Below are 18,386 nucleotides of genomic sequence, written 5' to 3'. Positions count from 1 at the left end.
TGCGTCCCTGGGAGTGGAGCTCCTCACTTGGAATCCCCATATCACAATCCACTCAATCCGAAAAAATATTCGTCTTGCGAGCATCAGACCAAGAGTCAGTCAGTCCGTCTACCGTCCATCGCTCCCGGGTCGCTTCGACGAAGCTTAATTATGAGCAGACCAAGCCGTCGGAGAAAATACGATACGGATCATTCACTCGAACATTTTGGGCAGCTCCAGTGCTGTGTGACTTCACTAGTCGATTCCTAGTATCTGATATCATATAACACGATCATAAGCTCCGACCTCTACTAACAACCTTTTCGGCAGTTTCGTTCGGAGTGATCTTCAAGAACCTCCAATTTCTTTTATTTTCCGTCGAAGATAGGATTCGGTGTCGATGCTCCGTCTCGTTCCCGTTATTTTATGTGTGTACAGCTGGAGAATTCATCCCGTGGAAAACATGCGGACGATTAGGTGTTATCGGTAGAAGAATCTGAACGTCCCCTCTTAGTCGAGACCTCGGAAAAATGGAAGACGTCCTCCGCCAGTACTACGAGTTCGACCCGGATATTTGAAAGCCGTCGCGGGAGACCAGCTTCCAGTCAAGCTATTCGATCTTAGATTCGTCGATATCGAGACCGGCTGCAGGAACTGTGCAGAAAACTTCGTGTACTGCGCCGGAACCGGGCACGGCGACACCGATTGTGACAACTTCGGTGGACTTTGATCGGCTTTGCCTTGGAGCCAGTAAGTTCGCATTTCGCCTTTGCCCTTGATCATAGTTAGTCCCCTTTCTTCGATGTTGAAACCTCCGGATTTCTCGAGGAGTTTCTTACACGTTTCGCTTATATGGATCCGCAGAGCTAAGGACGAATCATTTCGTTATGGATCGCTAGAACCGAAGAGCGGCGAAAAAACTCTGATGAACTCCAATGACTAAAGTCTCTCACCTTCTCCCGTGGACTCCATCCTCGAAGCGGTATTGACTGTGTCTCCGAATAAGCAGTAGCGTGGCATTTTCAGACCTACAACGCCTGCGACGCAAGGGCCCGAATGGATACCGATCCGGAGTTTCAAACGTTCTCCCGGTCGGTGTGGAACCTCGAAGCTGGCAATCGCTGCCAGGAGGTGCAGCGCCATGCACGCAATCTAAATGCGGAAATAATTTTATCTGTCCATCCGTCCCGTCGGAGAAGCATGACCGAGTCTGTGATGCCCTGGAGTCTCACCTGCGCTGCGTGGTCGAAGGTCTTCAGCGGGACACCGCTGACAACCATGTACGCGTCCCCGATCGTTTCTACCTTGTACACGTTATAGTTTTCGATGATCGAATCGAAGCAGGTGTACAAACTGTTGAGGAGATTCACCACCTGCAGGGGGGACGACTTGGCCGACAGCTCGGTGAAGCCGACGATGTCAGAGAAGTAAATCGTAACCGACTCGAAGCTCTCGGCTTGTACCTGCGGAATGGGCGGAGGTTTTTGCTTTCTTCATTTTTCGTTTCATTTCTATTTTCTATTTCAAACGAGCTTCTGCCGATCGAAGGCAGGCTACGCCCTGTTGAAATCACGCACAACACAGCTAGATGGCGGAGAACATATCTCAACGAAATCTGCTTTGAAAACTCCAATTTTCTCCTGGTCTCGAAATCGATAGGGGACAGAGGAAAAGCTCCCAAGGAGAAGGATCACGGTGTTCCCGACTATCAACTTGAAAAAAGAGAGTCTCGTCACTCTGGAGAACCCCCATTCCAGGGATGGTTCTCTCTTCCCCATGGGGGGAGTGACAATGAGACTGATGAATTAAGAGTCGTCACGCTTTGAGAACGAGAATCCAGAGCTCGACTCGACACCCTCGACACCTTCGGCGGAATATCGCATCGAGCCGGTATTCATCCCGTTCTGAGTCGTTCCGGATCGTATTTACGGAGTCATAATCCCGATCCTGTATGGGGGGAGGGGTTAGAATAATCGCGCATCATCCACTCACCGGCTCGCCACGCTTCAGCTGTTCGGCAACTGGCTTCGGCAGCATCCGTAATAATAGATTCTCGGTTTTTTTCTTCTCTTCGAGCAACTGATATGTCCGTTCCTGGACGAGTGACTCCAGATTGTATGCGTACTTCTCCATTATGGCAATCATGTTATCAAAAATATTCGGTTTCCTGCAACGATGGCCTGATTGTCGAGGAACTGCCTTGTGGATTCTCCTTTCCTATTATCCCGTCTTCCTTTCCCTTGTACTCACAGTCCAGCCTGCATTTCTCGCAGGCGTACGTTGACAAAACGGAAGTCGGGCCGTATTTCGGGGTTCTCGTCCCAGCATTCCCGGAGGCATCTAACCACGTAGTCGGCACAATCGAGAACCTCCAGAGGCGGTCGCGGAGGGTTCTGAATGTCCGGAGGATCGATGAGGGAGTCGATGATGTCTTGGAGAGAAAATTGAGCTCAAATAAAAGCTTCCGGTCATTCCCTGCGGCTCACGGCGCTATTCAGGAGCTTCTCGGCCCGTAGCCCGGGAGGATATGCATTGAGTTTTTCAATGCATTGAGCTCCGGGCCGAGCTGCCAGGGTATCATCCGTGATGGGTATGGAACCAGAGGGGACGGAGGACACGTCGTTGCGTCGCTCCCTGCCGCAAGGGAGCCGGAAACACCACGAAGAGAGAGCTTTTAGTCGGTGGACTCACATTTCGTTGGAAGAGCTTCAGGTCCCCATGGCCCGGCACGGCCTATGATCTCGTAGAGTACGATCCCGAACGAATAGATGTCGCCTTTTTGAGTCCCTCTCGCCGGTGGAGATGGATGTCGCAGGAGTTCGGGCGCTCTCCACAGAAGAGCTGAATACGGATTGCGATGTACGAGGGTAACGATTTCGGTCTTGAACTTGATGACATTATTTGTGGTCGTTTTCAGGAGGGAATCCCCGTTCCCCCGTGGTAGACGAGAAAAGTGTTTCGGAACTTAATTCTGACTCACCCCTATTCCGACGCGATGTGTTCGGCAGCGATTGACCGCATTTGAACTCATGGAGACCGAAATCCGCCACCTGAAGAACCCAGCGGGAGTCCACGAGGCAGTTCGACGATTTCAGATTGCCGTGGGAGACGATCTCTGAGTCGTGTATGTAAATCATTCCTTTAAGGAGATCAGCCACAAGCGAAGAGATGAACATCCCGTCCAATGTGAGATCTTCGTTTCTCAGGACGTCCTGAAAAGGATCACCAGCCATCAGGTCGGCTCGCACGCCAAGAATAGCGAGAACTCCGCCGTTTGTCGCTCCGTTGTTTACAATGTGTCACTCGACTATGCCATCCGAGGGACATACTACGGGAGCCGTCAGCGGTCTGAAGACCGCATTCAGACGCATCCCGTTCTGTCGCGATAAGTTTGGTTTTCATCGGGCGCCTTCCAACGGCGCCTAGACATCCCATCGACGTCATTGAGCTCTACGTATGAGCCGACTTCGTTGAACGCGGACAGCTTTCGCACGGTTCATACGCATGCCGCGTAAGAACGAAACTCTTCATGTGGGGAACGATTCCCACCGGATTGGCAGGGGAGCTGCTTAAGTTCCGAATATTGAAACATCAATAGGGAAGATTCGTCGAGATACGATGTTTGGGAAACCGTCGTCTTCCCGAAAGCATCGCGACGCACGCGCAAAGTCGTTCGCCTGCTCCCGCCCCCGCTGAGACAGTCTTGGATACTGCTCCGGGCGATTCTTACCTCTAGTTCGAGCCCAATCTAGTGTTCGGATATTCCAAGAGTTGGTACCTAATTCCGCGTGACTCACCTCGAGAGAGCCCCGAGCGCAATGCATGGTGAAAATGCAGATGTTTGGTGGATCAACGCATGCTCCGATGAAGGGATTGATATTTTCGTGGCGCATTTCTCGCATCTGTAAGCAGAGAGTATGATCCTAGGCTCGTATCACATAGGCTGGCACTTCGCCCGAGCTTTGCGCTCTGAATATTTAAAGCCGAATGGCTCTTTGCTTTTTTCGGTCATGATATCGGATTGCTTTCCACCATTTGTTCGCGTCGCGTTTCATCATTCGAGACACTTTGAGGTCAACGCAGACATTTTCTACAAGCAAGCGACGATGCATTCCACAAAACCCAACGAATGGGTTTGTGTCCTGGCTCCGAGAAGCGCTTCTGTCAGTGGGTCAATTCCTCAACGGAAAAAATGTCCGCCATGTCTCTCTGAGGTTGCCAGCTTCAGTCCGCTCCCCGCGCACATGCTGCGATGGTTCTGCGGTCGGAATGTCAAGCGACCCATAGCTTGTGGGAGGAACGACCGGCGGAAATTTCACATTGCGACAGACTTGCTTCCTATCTGTATGAATGTAATTGAATTTCTCGTTGATCTTCCGCCTACAAGCACCTACTTGGATGAGTTCTTTGCGTATGCTGCGAGTGAGGTCGATGCTCTTCTTGTAGATTGGCTTGATAAACACAACATTCCCTTTGTAGAAGCCGATACTGGTTCCTTCCTCGAGATCCTCGTCGTAGTTCGGCGCGAATCCGTTCGGCGACGCCACAAAAACGCTCTGTGAAGAGTGTATGGGCTGATTCGGATAAAAACATGGAGGGAAAACCGCGGAATCACCTCCGAGGAGTGCCCCCGGCTAGACTCCGGGGTAGTACTATCCAGGAAAAAAAAACACGCACTGAAGAAACGATCGGGCGAACATAGATATCCTGGCGGTCGTGGTTTCTACATCAAGGCTCAACTGGGGATCAGAGTGCAGTATAGGCGGACAAAAATTTCATTGCGGGTCAGCGCAGGGAAGAAATGCAGCGAATGCTCGCCGATAACGAGGGAACTGTTCCCTGGAGATCCGCTCTGATTGGGGAAACGCTGCCGGAAGTCTGTTCACCAATCTGATAATCGGATGGACTTTCCCCGAGCACTCCTACCGTTCCTGCGACGAAGTTGACTCCCGACGTGCCTTCGTGGGCTCGAATTGTGGCGTCTCGTCGCTGTGGCGTCCCAACTTCCGTCATATGTCAGTCGACTTTCGAAAAGCTTTTGATCAAAGCTTGCGTTCCCCAAGATTCCATTCCCCGACAGGGGTTCGAACTTTCTCGATGCGTCCGAGGCGAATTTCCTCGGGGCTCGTCAATCACTTCGACACCGGTTCGGTGAGTTGTGATGACTCGAACAAGACAAACAGAAGTAAGCCGAAGCGGAAATAGTCGCATGTATCCGAGCTTCCGGCCGGAATCCTTGCTCCCCGAGCGAGACTTCGCTGGAATCGTCGATTAGGTCTTTTCTGACAGCACGAAACACGACCCTCAGCGTCACAGTCTCCATTATGAGATCTGCCGGAGCGGGATGACATCCCGGAGGGCTCGAGCAGGGCCCCGCACTTCCCTCTGCGGGATTTCCATGGATTATCTTCGGACGCTCAAATCAGTAGCGTTAATCACGCCGCCTTGATTATTCGCTATCCATACGATTCTCATGCGTTCTCTTTCGAAACCGATAATCACATCGCGCAATGTCCGGAGAGCGACGAAAGAGCAGGGAAGACGATGCGCCCTGGCAGTTCGGCCTCAGCGAGGCAGATTTCACCCGGGATGATCTATTGGGATGACATAGGACACACGGAGATGCCACGAACAAGCCTCCTAAGGAGGTCATGGCTCTCGCAGAGCTGCGGATTGGGGCGTCACTGAATGCATCGAGCTCCGACACGGGGAATTTTCTGCAGCACTCATTATTCGCGACATAGTTCCGCGGAATTCGAGAGACTCCGTTGTAGCGTGGGTTCCCTCGCGCGTGCCGCGACTCTAATCCCCGAACAAAAGATTTCCTCCCTTGAAGCAGCAATATTAAGGGAATACGGCACTGCTGTGTGATGCGTCACAGCTAAGCTCGGACGACGGGAGCGTGATCGCGCATTCTTACTCCATCACACATATGCATGCAGCCATGCATCCTTCCATGCAAATTAAACACTCTTACCGGTGGCGATATTTTTGTGCTCTGGAGCGAAGGTCGACTTCCCTGCTGTCGGAGCGTGAGCACATCCTTCATGTCAATTTTCCAGAGGAGTTTCGCCAACTTGTACTCGTATCGATAGTGTCGGATAGCGACAATGAGTGCCGCAAGCACCAGCGAAGTGCACGAAGTTATCAAGAGAACGCTCCGCCAATCTTGAATAGAGCGCGGAGGGCTTATACTATCAATCCTGTCGACTTTTCACTCCGTCCCAGCCTCGCTTGACCGAAGTTCTCCTTTCTGCGGGAGAATTTGAAGGGGCCCTCCGACGCCCAGAATAGCACCACTCCACCGGTATGGAGATTTGACTCACCCTGCTTAGAAATGCATTTTTCCCGAAAGAAACCGCACTGAGGTTCACTGACCGGAGGTCCAGCTCCGAGCCAGGCAACTTCGCTTTCCAATTGGAACACCTGAGGAAATGAGAAAGTACAGCCATGTCGTTATGGGGGAGCTTCATTTCAAATGGACGCCAGCTGGTGGGTCATCAGAAAAATCGCTGCACCGATGGGGTTAATGGGGAATTTAATTTTTTCTCTGGACGACGGAGAGAGCACCAATGACGACTATGCAGGCACGAAAGACGAAACAAGGAGAGTGATCGAAGCAGAATCGAGAAGGGAATCCTTGGAAAAGGGGAAACTTCCTCACTGGCAAAGATCCGTTCTCTGAGAGGGAGAACCGCCCGATTGGCGAGAGGTGCTCATCGCTGGCGTTTGTGAAACCCAATACGGTATAGTTCCCTTCGGCCTCTCCGTTTTCGTCTACTCGTATGTCGTAGCCCAATACGCCTGAAACGGAAGAGCATACGAGCCGAGACGCTCTAATTCCGGTCGAAATGATTGTCTACGCACTACAGCTCTCACAGGACGAGAAGCCGCTGTCGTCGATCCTTCTCTGAGTATGACCGACAGACAGACGACGGAGGCCCGCGGCTGAATCTCCGAAGCTACTTGGCATCCAGGTCATGACCTCGCATTCCAGGGGCATCGTAGACGAGAGTGTCGACTAAAACCAGTCGAGTAAATCCATTGCCATATTTAGACTAAACGGATGGTCGTTTACGCATCCGGTCTCTTCAATCGACGTCGAAGTTCACGGAAGTCGATCAGCTAACCGCCAGTCCGTGTGAGTACACGCAGACGTCACAAAGCCAATGGCAAACGGCTCTCGACTCGGTAAGCGACCACCTCTGGACACTGATCACGTCTTGCCTTTCAAACGTCAATGACCTCCGACTCGATCACGAAATAAGCGAATTTTTCCGTTCGTTGTCTACGTGACGGACCTGGAGGTTTCTAGCTCACTCAGAGATGATTCAATTCCCTCATCAAGTCACGTTACGTTAACTCGGAGGAACGTTCACCGATGCGCCGCGGCAGAGAGACGAAGCAGAGCCATCGTCCCAGAGGTAGAATAATGACTTCTATTGAAACTCACTGCGGTAAACTTTGTTGCGAATGGCTGCGATGAGAACCGCTCCGTCATCGAGGCTCAAGTTCCTTTTGAGGATTTCCGTCGCGGCACGAGCGTACAGGAAAACGGCGTCGTAGGCCATTGCGGCGTACGGCGGAATCTCGACCTACAAGCGAGTGATGGATGAAGCGCACATCCTTCGTTCCGACGTTAGCTCGACAGCAGTCCGAATCGATGCGACTCCCGATGAATTCCGGAAGATCACACGACACGACAGAGAATCTTCCTACCTGTACTTGCGGATGGAAAGGAATGCAGAGAGGCGGCTGCGCTGCGAAGCGTTGAACATTTTCCTGAAACCTCTGGTACGCCTCGAGTTGGGGCGCGCACGGTGTGATCATCAGCACTGATCGGAAGGGCGTCGCGTCGAAGTTAACGTGTTTCTGGCGATCCCATTCTGTCAACGCGGAGCATAGCTCGTCACAGATCGGGTCAACTCTCACAGATCAATTCCTGTCACCAATACGGATCCCTCGTGCGAACTCCGAGCGTCATGCATCGGACGACGATTTAGATCGATAAACTAGATATTTATTTGTTTGGCGTCGCAAATACGCGATCTTGAATGAGCAGCACCAACCTTTCATCATGTATTGATATTCGAGATGAGGGTTGTAGATCTCATCTTCCTCCACAGAAATGATCGCGTATTCACCGCCCGCTAAGAGACCAGCAGCATCCATGGTTCCCACGAAATCGATCAGCGCATGAGTGTCTGTCAGGAGCACGTAAACTGGGCCGCGACGAGAAGCGAGGAAAAGAACACAGAAGCTCGTCAGCGGAGAGAACATCGAGCTCCGTCGCGTCGTCCGTCGTATTTAGGGATTTGCAGTTTTGTGTAAACTTTCTTCCCTACGCAGAGATTTTCTACTTCCTGGTTCTACGAGCTGCCTCGTCCCCACCCTCCGTTGAGCTGACTCGAACGCCAGCCTTCGCTGGTGATTTCTCGAGGTGTCTCCGCTCCGAAGGAATCCCTCCCGCGTCGGGACAAACATTCTTGCGCGGAACGACCTCAAAATCTCTCTCGCCTCGGTGACATAAGACTTTCTCGTGACGCCGAGGGCTTGTTTGCCTTTTTGTACTCACTTCGTGTTGTCTTGAAAGAGTCCTGGACAATTCTTCGCAGAGCGGCTTTATTCTTCTCCATGTAGTCGCCCGTAATCATGTAGCTCGTTGCAGTAATGTTGTTCTGTTTCGCGAGTTGAACGAGTACCTGCCGTTCGAGCGACAATGTCAATGACACCACTGTGAAGCTATGCCCGCCAGATAACGGAACCAGGCGTGCACCATCTGCGCCAGGTAATTCTCCGGATCTGTTTCCCTGGTTGGTAGTTACAGGAGTTTCTCTCGCGCAGAAGACATTAGTTACCCCACAAGAGAGCGAGCTACAAACCAGAGACACGTCAACGAAGGAAAGCAGGTGGTATGAACGGATGCAGGGCTGGGAGGGAGACGTTCGAGACAATACGAAGCTTCGGCTGAACAAGACGATACAAGTCCGATGGGTACCGCGTGCGGGGAGGACGATGAGCCTGTATCTAACTTTCTTTTCTGTCCTTCTCATTTCAGCCTTATTAGCTTTTCACTCCCCATCAACATAGCGTCGCCGCGAAAAACGTCTCGCTGAGCTTTTTGCTGGCAGCAGCGTGAAGCTTTCATGTCGCAGACAGGATTCTAGAGATTTCCGCTCGACTCACCTCCTGTGTCTGGATGTACATCGTGGTTTCTGCTACGATGAGCGTTATCCTGTTCCACTCGAAATATTTCAGGAGGGCGATGACACTTTTGCTCACCTGCGTTTTACTGAACTTTAGACTCCTCTCGATTACAATCCACTCCAATCGAAAAAAACTCCGGGTCGCTGCTCCGAGGAGAATATCTTCCTCGGTCCTGGCCGTCGCGGAATGAGATTTTAAACACAGACGAAGGTTTTCTTGTCTGACTCTATTCAGTGAGAAGCTATTCGAGCCGAGTGCATTCTTGAAACGGAACGTGCATTCTTAACGAACGTACTTTTGAACTGGAGGGTAGGGTACGTGCGAAGGTGCGGAATACCTCTCCGCGGCTCACTCTCGGATCGTAACACATCTGGAAATTGAGGATAATACAATCAGGATCTTCTCTAATGAACAAGGCCTTTTTCCGGAATCACCCCTCCTCACGCAAAACTCGCGCAGGAAGGAGAAACCTCGTCCGCATCATTGGTGCGTCACCGCAGCCCGATTGGGGACCGCCCCCTCTATTCACTGCGTTGGAATCCAAATTAAACGTGGGAGTATGCCGCACCGAGGACGAGATTCTCATGCGGAAATGAAGGCTGGTTGTCGTTTGTTCTTTGCCCTCCGACTTGATGAGGGTATCATGGGCTCTAGCTCGTTCGCTTGCTTGGTGACGCTGATTCACGCCGACGTCGGTCGATGCAGTCAGCAGTAACGAAGCCACCTCCGGTATGAGCTTCGAGCTTGCTCATCGCAAGCACCCACAAAAACGATGCCCGTAACTGGGGAAACCGGACGTGCGAACGAGTGGGAGCGACCGCCATGAATATCCAATAACGAAAAAGCAAGCTGTCGCGTCACCGACCTTGTTATCTCGGAAAACAGATTAGTACAGTTCGTTCATAACGAACACACTTAGCGCAGCATCGTGGCTGTCGGTCATGTTGTGCTCTGCCTCTCGGACTCCCCCATTCTGCTGCTCCGAACGCGCGTTTTTATGTCCGTGCACACTCGATTTCAATCCAGGATGAGCGACGACCTCTTACTTGGGCTTCTCTCGCCTACAGAGTCCCGAATCCTCGTGCTGGTTCTGACCGTCCGTCCCCAGGAATGAAAAGCGGGGGATTTACTCACGTAAGTAATCATCGGTAGATTCCAGGCATCCGCCACGAGCGCTTCCGCGTAACAGCTTTCGTCAGGACCGATGAACGCCTTGATCGAATGGTTTCGGAGTTCAGTCATTTTCTTCACACCGCCCGAAGTGTCCGGCATTCCGACATTTTCCGCCACGAAAGTCAACCTGGAACCGTAATGGAGTCATCGCGGGATCGCTCGAAAGCTCAAGGAAGCGACGGAATTGTGCCGAGCATTCGAGAGGGGTCGACCGAACATCCATCGCTTAGATAATTGATGACATCTCTGAATTTATGAGTCTGCTCGCACAGTGCGAAATCGAGGTCTTTGGCCCCGCTCCTTCTGACCCTGGATAGCCTCTCCTAGTGGACTATCTGTCTGACAAACGGGCCGGAGACAAGTCTTGGCAGACGATCTTCCAGAGATTCGGAGACAGCAGTGAATGGGAGCTCCGGGTCAGAAGAGAGAAAAAAATGATCCATGTCGACGCCGATGAGAATTTTCAAAAGATTTCTTTCGACTGACAGGACGCCAGAAATGCCATATCTAGAGAGGGGCGTCGAGGGGGAGGGGATGGAGAGCTGTGATTGGATGTCGTGAGGGGTAACGACCTCCTTAAACTAATAGAGGCGAGAAAACCGATGGGGTTCCATGCAGGAAACCGCACGGGTTCTGCATTCGAACGGTATTAGAGCTGCTTATCGCGCGGGACCGGGACATGACGGAAACGAGTCGGAACGAGTTTTTTCTACCGCTTGTCGCATGCAATATGGCAGTTCCCTCTCGCTCCGAGCCGTCCGAGCGGACGCCGACTTCCTCGCTGGGAATATATTCGCCAGTAACGTTTTCAAAAATAGCCCCCTAAGCGAGCTCTTACGGGACGACGACGACTTGGTTTACATTGAATTTCAAATGAGGTCCCAGATTTCCTCGTGGTAGAACCATCAAATCGGGAGTTCGGCCTTTGTAACATCGATAGGTTTTTAATCGCCCAGAATACTCGACGAGACTTCGGCGCGACCGAACGGTCGGGCGACTCTGGTCTGAGCTTCATGGAGAAGGGGAAAAGTCTGATTGATGAACGAAAGCGGGGGATCGCGGGAGTACAGAAACAGGAAACCGAACCCCTGAATCCGCGTCATCATCCGGAGTTCTCCTTTACCTGTGGTTGGGAAGAACGTCGGGGCTCACATTGACGTCGTGGACAGCGAGTGGTACAGCTCCCACGACTAGTTTTCCAATCATCCGTCCGTTGTGAAACGTACCTGCAGGAGAATAAGACTGATCTACTTTGCGTGAGGGCGATATGGGTTTATCCGCCTAGTTCGTATCATGCCTCTCCGTTTCCCGATTTTAGTTAAGCATCGAACGCACGAAATGCTTCTTTTTCTCATACGCGATCATCCGTCATCTTGAACTATCCGTATCGAACCCTCTAGGCTTAGGATCAGTCTTCGTAGCTTCGTTAGGGGAACTCAACGCCGGGTGTGGAGCTCCGGGATGAACTGTGAAGCCGGTGGCGGCTTCAATCTCTTGATTTGGGAAACCCGAGATTTTCCCTCGAGTCGAGTTCCTCAACGATTATTCCCCGGTTGAACTCCTGTGGTAACTCTGGAGCTTTCTCCTGAGGCCCGAAACGAACCGTAATGGGTATGTTTCGACCACCTACTGAGGGATCAATGTTCTCATGGATGACGACCCACGGTGACGATTTTCGGGAATTCGGCACGTACACAGTTGAACAGAAACGAAGGAGAACTCGAGCTCGAGGGGTCGATGAGCTCTCCTGTGTACTAATGACCATTAGACACGTCAGACGGAGATCTTCTTTCCCTTTGCTTCAGCATTCCCCCGTGACGTGTTCTTTTCTAGAGCCGATGCTTTTTCTCCAGACGTTCTTTGCGGGATTCCCGCAGCTGGGGCGGGACTCCTCAGCGACCAAGATCAGCGAAACCTCGCGATCTATAATCCGATTCCGGATCTCCTATTATCCGTTCCGTCGACTGATCCTTTGAAGGCGCCCAGCAGCTAATCCGAAATATGGCGTTGGCGACGAAGTGCGCTACGCTCTCGTCAAGCATCAACACTCGTAGGATGCCGTTCGCTCCACGTCCGACGTACTCCACGGACGGTACTTCTCAAGCATTTCCTGATAGCTCTCACTCAGTCGGTGCTGGTGAATCATTGAAGAGCGCGTGGGCTGTACTCCGACGGGGAGTTCCGATGTCTCTTCCGAATGATGCTATAATTATCACCGGGGGGAAACCGCTCCTCTCGAGCTCACCGGCTCGTAGAGGAGCTTGGAGACTTTCGACGATGATGAAACACTCGACCGATCCGTCTCGGTATGGACGGAATTATTCATCCCAAAACTCCCGTTTCCTCGAGCCCCGAAAACGGCCAGGAGAAGTTCTCGTTGAGACATCCGTGGACTTGATACGCGACCCGGTTCGACCTCGGAATTCAGGCGGGGGACTTCTGATTTGATCAATTAGCTTTATTAGATTGCGATAGTTCAAGCGGCCATCATTCTTCAGAGATGAGACACTGCTCGGAAGGCCCTCGATCATCTCGAGTTTCGTTCTTGAGATCCGTCGCCGGGTCAGTATCGCCGGGTCCGCTGGGACTTCCGCAGTTTCCGACGCCACAACCTCCTCCGCTGAGAGTCGATTTAGAACGTTGATAACGCCTCTCCCAGGCATTGCCTGATCGCCCAAAGATGAGCAGCGAATCGTCGATGCTTGTTCTGCTCCTTTTGCACACCGCGTTCTAGGGTTTTGATCTCACCTAAAAATCCGATCTTTATTTCGGGCTTGTGGGCCATCCCCCGTCCTCGTGAATGCATGGTGGGATTCTTTTCGTCTACTGGTCCAGACCCGCCGGTCTCGTATGAATCCTGGGGACAGTGGGTTCGGTGCAGGTAGTCCCTTCCAGATCGACATTGTACGCCAGCCCATAGGGCTGCGCAAAATGCAAGCACTTGCGAGAGGTTCATGCCTCCGTGCTCGGAGGCTCTTCAAGTCATCTGCAAAGAGAGATTTCGTTTTGAAAAGTTTTTGTGTTCACGAATGCAATTTTATACTGGTGAACCGCGCACACATGCGTTCATCGGACCGAACGTCTATCTGTATCAATGGGTTGATCGATGAGAAGCTCATTCATCGAGACACAAAGCAGGAATCGACTTGACCGACGATCCTCATTAAACAGGCACCGGTTGCGGAGGAGCAATCGAGAAGGGTTAGGATTCGGGAAATCGAGGAAACTCCGTGGACTCTTCTTAAGGAAGGCTCGTTCAGAGAAGAGCCTAATGAAGGCGCTCCGTTTGCAGGCTCCGTGTTACGATCGAGCTGCTCATGTTTTGGACGTCTCCTTGGAAGCTCAGTCAGAATTTGTGCTCATGGACTTAAATTCAAGGAAGAGAGCAGCTTTCGTCAGCTCGGAAGCCGTCGTCAAGGGGTCGTTCTGTTTGAGAACAGAAAACGCGGAAGTTGTTAAGTTGAGGACGTTCCTCGAGTTACGTAACTATGATGCTAATGACCACGCGCAGGAGCAACGCGAATATCTCAACCAAGACATTCTTCCCTGTCAGAAGACAGCGCGTCCTTCTTGAATGTGTCCTGCGCGAATTCTCCTGACGAAAACGGTCGACTCGGCAAGCTGAATCATGAGCATGACAAGTTGCAGCCTCGAAGGGAACCCGTTGCTTGATTCTCGGGAAAAATCCCCATGAGAGCGCTGAGAGAATCGTTTCCGAAAAATGGCTCTGTCGGATATTAAATTCGGTCGCTCTCAGCGGAGACACGAGACACTGAGGATCGTATGGGACACGGATATCAATCGACGGGGGAGGGATCCAGCTGCTCCGGCGCTCCTTCCTCGACAGTGTTGGAAATATCCGCTCTGTTTCAGACTTTCTGATCGCGTCGTCAATTTGTTGCCCGCAGGCTGAGCTTGTCAGAACATCGAAAAATCTGAGGAATCACCCTCGGTCGAGCCATTGGGCGTAAACCGAAGGTTCCGCGGCCGTCTGTCTCCCCTCCTCCATCTCATGCCCTGTCGGGAACAGAAACAATGCGAGAAAAGTGAAGCCTCAACTCCGAGAAATCGACTGCGGCTCGTTCGACCGAGCAGCGATCGTTAGCATCGCGAAACTGGGACCAGAACTCTCCGGAAGCTTCCAGGAGATACGGAGAATTTTCCAAGCGTATCGGTATTCCATCAATTTTCCAGGGGGCGTTTCGCGCGATCTCGGGTCCTGAGGATTAGCGTTGAGTTTCGGCTCTCGGTCCTTGTCGAGAGCCGAGAGCCGAAAGCGAACCCTCTTCGGTACGGAGAAAACCCCATGAGCCGGGAGCTCTTCTCCTTTTTAATCGGAACAATCAGGTAGGAGCGAGGTATGAGTACACGGACTCAACGATACACGTCGTGGGCTTCCACTCCTTTATCGTTCGTGTGATCAGTGAGCTACGAGAAGATTCCGAAGGGACGGCGCAATCTCTCAGTCGAGGAGAGCGCCCCGTCGTCAATGATCCATGATAGTGGGAAGGTCCTACATTAGTCAGACAGAGGCATTCTCCCTCAAATGCACAGCGCCGGAGAATCGTCCCGGCAAATCAAATGGGCACCGGTGCTCAGACCGGCCATACGTCTCATGCAGCCGCGGTCTTAAATAGATATCCGCAGCGATGCGCAGCTCATTTGGTCAATTTATGATGCATATTATTGATACCAGTTGATGCCACACGGACGAGGTCAGACGTGGGATTACGGTTTCGTAGTATTTGAGTCTATTTACGACGATCTACAGGAGACGGGCAGGAAGGAGGAAATTTACATCGAGGTGAGGATCGCACGAAGGATTTTCGACGGCGCTGACAGAGTGGCTTTTCAGCAACTCAATACAATGAAGGCTGATGAAAAATCCCGAGCGGTCGTTGACCCCGGTTCTCACCCCGCTGTCCTATTCATTTTATCCATCCTGATATTATGATTAACGCGCAACCACGTTTCTAGAAACTCCCTCCGGTCTAGCGCTCCTTCCTTCTAATTCAAAAATTATGCTTTTGTCCTGGAGCTCGAGAGATTTGTGTACGGAGGTACAACGCCGTGGCGCCAGGATTGATGTCTTATGAAAAGGCGGAATGGTTTCTAATTTCGAATGCTCATTTCGCGGAGCTGGGGGAGAACGTGACGTCGAATAAGCGAGAGATCCTCGCGGACCATCAATCCATGCGTTCTGAATCGTTCCGTTCCCTCGCTCTAGACTCTGAGCAGAAGTTCCGAAGAATCGGCATGAATCGCGTCAGGCAAATCGAGTCGAGCGACTAATCCGACAGTTATCTGCGGAATCGACACACACAAGTTGGCCTTTCGGAAGCTGAAGAGGTGGAAACATTCCGCGATTTCCTCTATTCGAGTCGGACCGCGCGGTTTTTTGCGATCGAGCCCCCGATTTGAAAAACTCTCCAGTCACGGGATCAGACTAGAATTCTCAATGATTTGGAACCGGTACGTAGAGCGCCTTCAGACGATTTGAGGAGTTTCCAGAGGATAGGCCAAAGTTTCTTTCCCCCGGAGTCAGTTTTTTTTAGTTCGAGTCATCGGGTTCTCGACGAGATAAATTACCTCGGAAACCGCCGCGATTTCGACCAAGAAGTACTACAAGTATACTGCTTACATTTTCAGAAACAACGGTGTGACGTTGTTTTTTGTTCCCCGAGGTCCGCAGATAGAGTCAGTTCCGACACAGCTAACGGAACAGCCTGAAGCTGCTGGAAAAACGAGGGTAACGGGAAACCAGACAAAACATTCGTCCACGGTGCTTCGAGGCGGAGCTCTGAATTCTTCACAAGTGCCCAAAGTCCGCGATCTCTTCCTCAGGGAGCAAGGGCTCCGCGACCCTCTCCGCTACACGTGCTTCTGTTCCTTCCCGCCCACAGATGGGGGGAGGTACGAGGCTTGGAATACGATATCTTAGGATGATGAAACGCTGTATTTCGATATATTCCGGCGCGACGCGACGTCGGAGATGGCCGCGATCGGCATCAGGCGACAGACGGGGGGTTTTCCTGTCCCTGTTCTCATCGACCCCCGAAAGGAGAAATCTTAGCTCAACTCCGAAGCCGCCGTTTGTGTCCGTGTAAACCCAAAACGAAAAAGCACGGTCCGTCCTCCCACGGAGAACCGTCTTCAAGCGATTACATGAATTTCAACTCGATCGGAGAAAGCAGACTCCATCTGGATATCCGAGTCCAAACTTCATTCGATCCTCCTCATTTATTCCGTCTCCTTCCCGTTGATGCTCCCTCGAGCGGTGCGTGGCATGGCGTGGTCAAAGGAAGCCTCTCCTCTAGACCTTGTCTACAATTTATCACTTTGGCCTCCATAGGACCCGACACGGGACAATGGTCCAAGAAATTCCGAGACTGAGCACGGAATAGAGACAGGAGGGTCCGCAATTCGCTAGTTCTCGCCCCGGACAGCGACCAGCTGACAGCGACTGCGATAGTCTCATGATCACCCATCGGTACTCTCGCTGACCCCCTCACTCGCTCTGAGCCCGGACAAGGTTGCCGCCCACGGCAGATCACGCCCTACAATCATTCATACCCATTGAAGGAGCGGAGCGACGTCCTCTATTGGATGAAACAAACGAAAAACAGAACACAAGGGGCACACCGAACACCAGGGGCGTGCCTAGAAGTTTCTTCGAGGGGGGAGGGGCACAACGATGTCCGGCACGCTTGCCCCCTCCCCCTCCCCACCCTTCTGAGTACGCTTCCGGAGATCACAGAATAATCCAGAGAAGGAGAATTCCGCAGCGAGCTCAAACCCTGCGAAACAGCGGAGAACTGCCGGATTTCGTCTCCGGAGCCGAATGACGTGGCATGAACCCACTGGAACATCGTAAGCTCCATAATAGAGACTTGAAGGCGGTTCGGCTGTGTTCCTAATCCAACTCACCGGTTCCTCTCGGCTGGCATTACGGGAGACCTTAGTCGGTCAGAAAATGGACCCACCGAACCAGATCGAATCTGTGAATCACGGACAAACAGCTATGCACCGTACTTCTATCCTCTTCACGAGCAAGGAGTCATTCCGACAAAGTAACGATACATCTGGAGATCGAGATATGTTATGGGTTGAATGGAAAACATCCCCAAAATCGTTCCGGCGGAGTTTGATGAGTTACGCGGAGGGAACAATAATTGCTCTTTATCGTGAATCCGGGAGCGGCGTCACTGAGTGCACAGCTCGTCAGATCGTATATCGAAGCTAGTCTGTGAGGTTATGCTTACGTATCGAAGAACAATGAAGATTAAGCCAATACTCATTTTCCGTCTGATCCTCCGAATCACAATCTTGATACGGATCTCCTCAGAGCAAGGAGCATGAGAGATTTCTCAAATGCCTTGCATGGAACCGAGCAGGACGGATCAGATACCGATCAGGCCCTTTTGAGCGTCTACAGGAGTTCGCAGCTCCTCCAAATATTCTGCTGACACAAGTTCCAACGCTCCGGGAGTTCTGATTAAACCGTACCGCGGGCGTTCCCCGCTCAATCTGACTCAGGTTATTCGCTACCAGCACGCTCAATAAGACTCGCAATCAATACATCGAACTTAATTACAGCTCGCCATTGAAGACCTAAGGCAGGCCCAGAACGAATCCTGGCGATCGGATTTCACGAGCTCGGGCCACGTTAACGCACAAGCAGAGGCCGCCATCCCCATATAAGAAACGGATGCGTGGTTTCTATCCTTTATCAGGGTCCTTGCGAATGCGTTCACCCTCGCTCCTGATCCCATCCGCCGTGCCCGCTTGTCGACCGCGTGTACGGGATCATGAAACCTGTTTTCCTGTTCACACTCCTCTTCCCAGAGACTCACTAAGTTCAAGTCGCCGAGGATTTTGACCCTCCAATTATTGAGGAAGCGGAAGAGATGCCGAGAGAATATTGGAACAGCGGAATCGTTTTGCGGGATACCGCTCGCATCGGAGACTATCATCACTTCTCATCCGGAATCCAGCAAATCCAGCTTTTTCTCTGGAGGGGGGGGGGG

The 18,386-nt window shown here is 51.9% G+C and overlaps 1 protein-coding gene across 1 annotated transcript; it reads right to left on the bottom strand.

Moving 5' to 3' along the window:
- Positions 1-489: 489 nt before the first annotated feature.
- On the bottom strand, positions 490-13,144 carry LOC100907720 (Guanylyl cyclase at 32E). The gene is made up of 21 exons (XM_029112288.1): positions 13,108-13,144; positions 11,483-11,585; positions 10,321-10,486; positions 9,482-9,556; positions 9,166-9,261; positions 8,555-8,681; positions 8,049-8,201; positions 7,699-7,865; positions 7,433-7,574; positions 6,644-6,783; positions 6,306-6,405; positions 5,957-6,147; positions 4,374-4,535; positions 3,777-3,881; positions 2,960-3,191; positions 2,671-2,820; positions 2,230-2,410; positions 1,972-2,146; positions 1,212-1,442; positions 933-1,131; positions 490-845 (listed from the first exon to the last, which is right to left on the bottom strand). The coding sequence occupies exons 1-21, from the start codon at positions 13,142-13,144 to the stop codon at positions 490-492; spliced, it is 3,288 nt and encodes a 1,095-aa protein (XP_028968121.1).
- Positions 13,145-18,386: the final 5,242 nt, after the last annotated feature.

This window comes from Galendromus occidentalis, unplaced genomic scaffold, assembly GCF_000255335.2.
Source record: "Galendromus occidentalis unplaced genomic scaffold, Mocc_1.1 scf7180000077488, whole genome shotgun sequence".
NCBI lineage: Eukaryota > Metazoa > Arthropoda > Arachnida > Mesostigmata > Phytoseiidae > Galendromus > Galendromus occidentalis.
Note: the sequence above shows the minus strand (reverse complement) of the source record. Positions and strands in the feature narration are given on the sequence as shown.

Bases quoted from the DNA above. Each gene is read 5' to 3' on its own strand.
- LOC100907720 (XM_029112288.1), bottom strand. From the start codon at position 13,144: ATGGCCCACAAGCCCGAAATAAAGATCGGATTTTTAG. The intron at 6,148-6,305 runs GTGAGTCAAATC...GCTCTATTCAAG, and splicing joins AAAATGCATTTCTAAGCAGG to ATTGGCGGAGCGTTCTCTTG. The intron at 1,132-1,211 runs GTGAGACTCCAG...TTCCGCATTTAG, and splicing joins CCTTCGACCACGCAGCGCAG to ATTGCGTGCATGGCGCTGCA.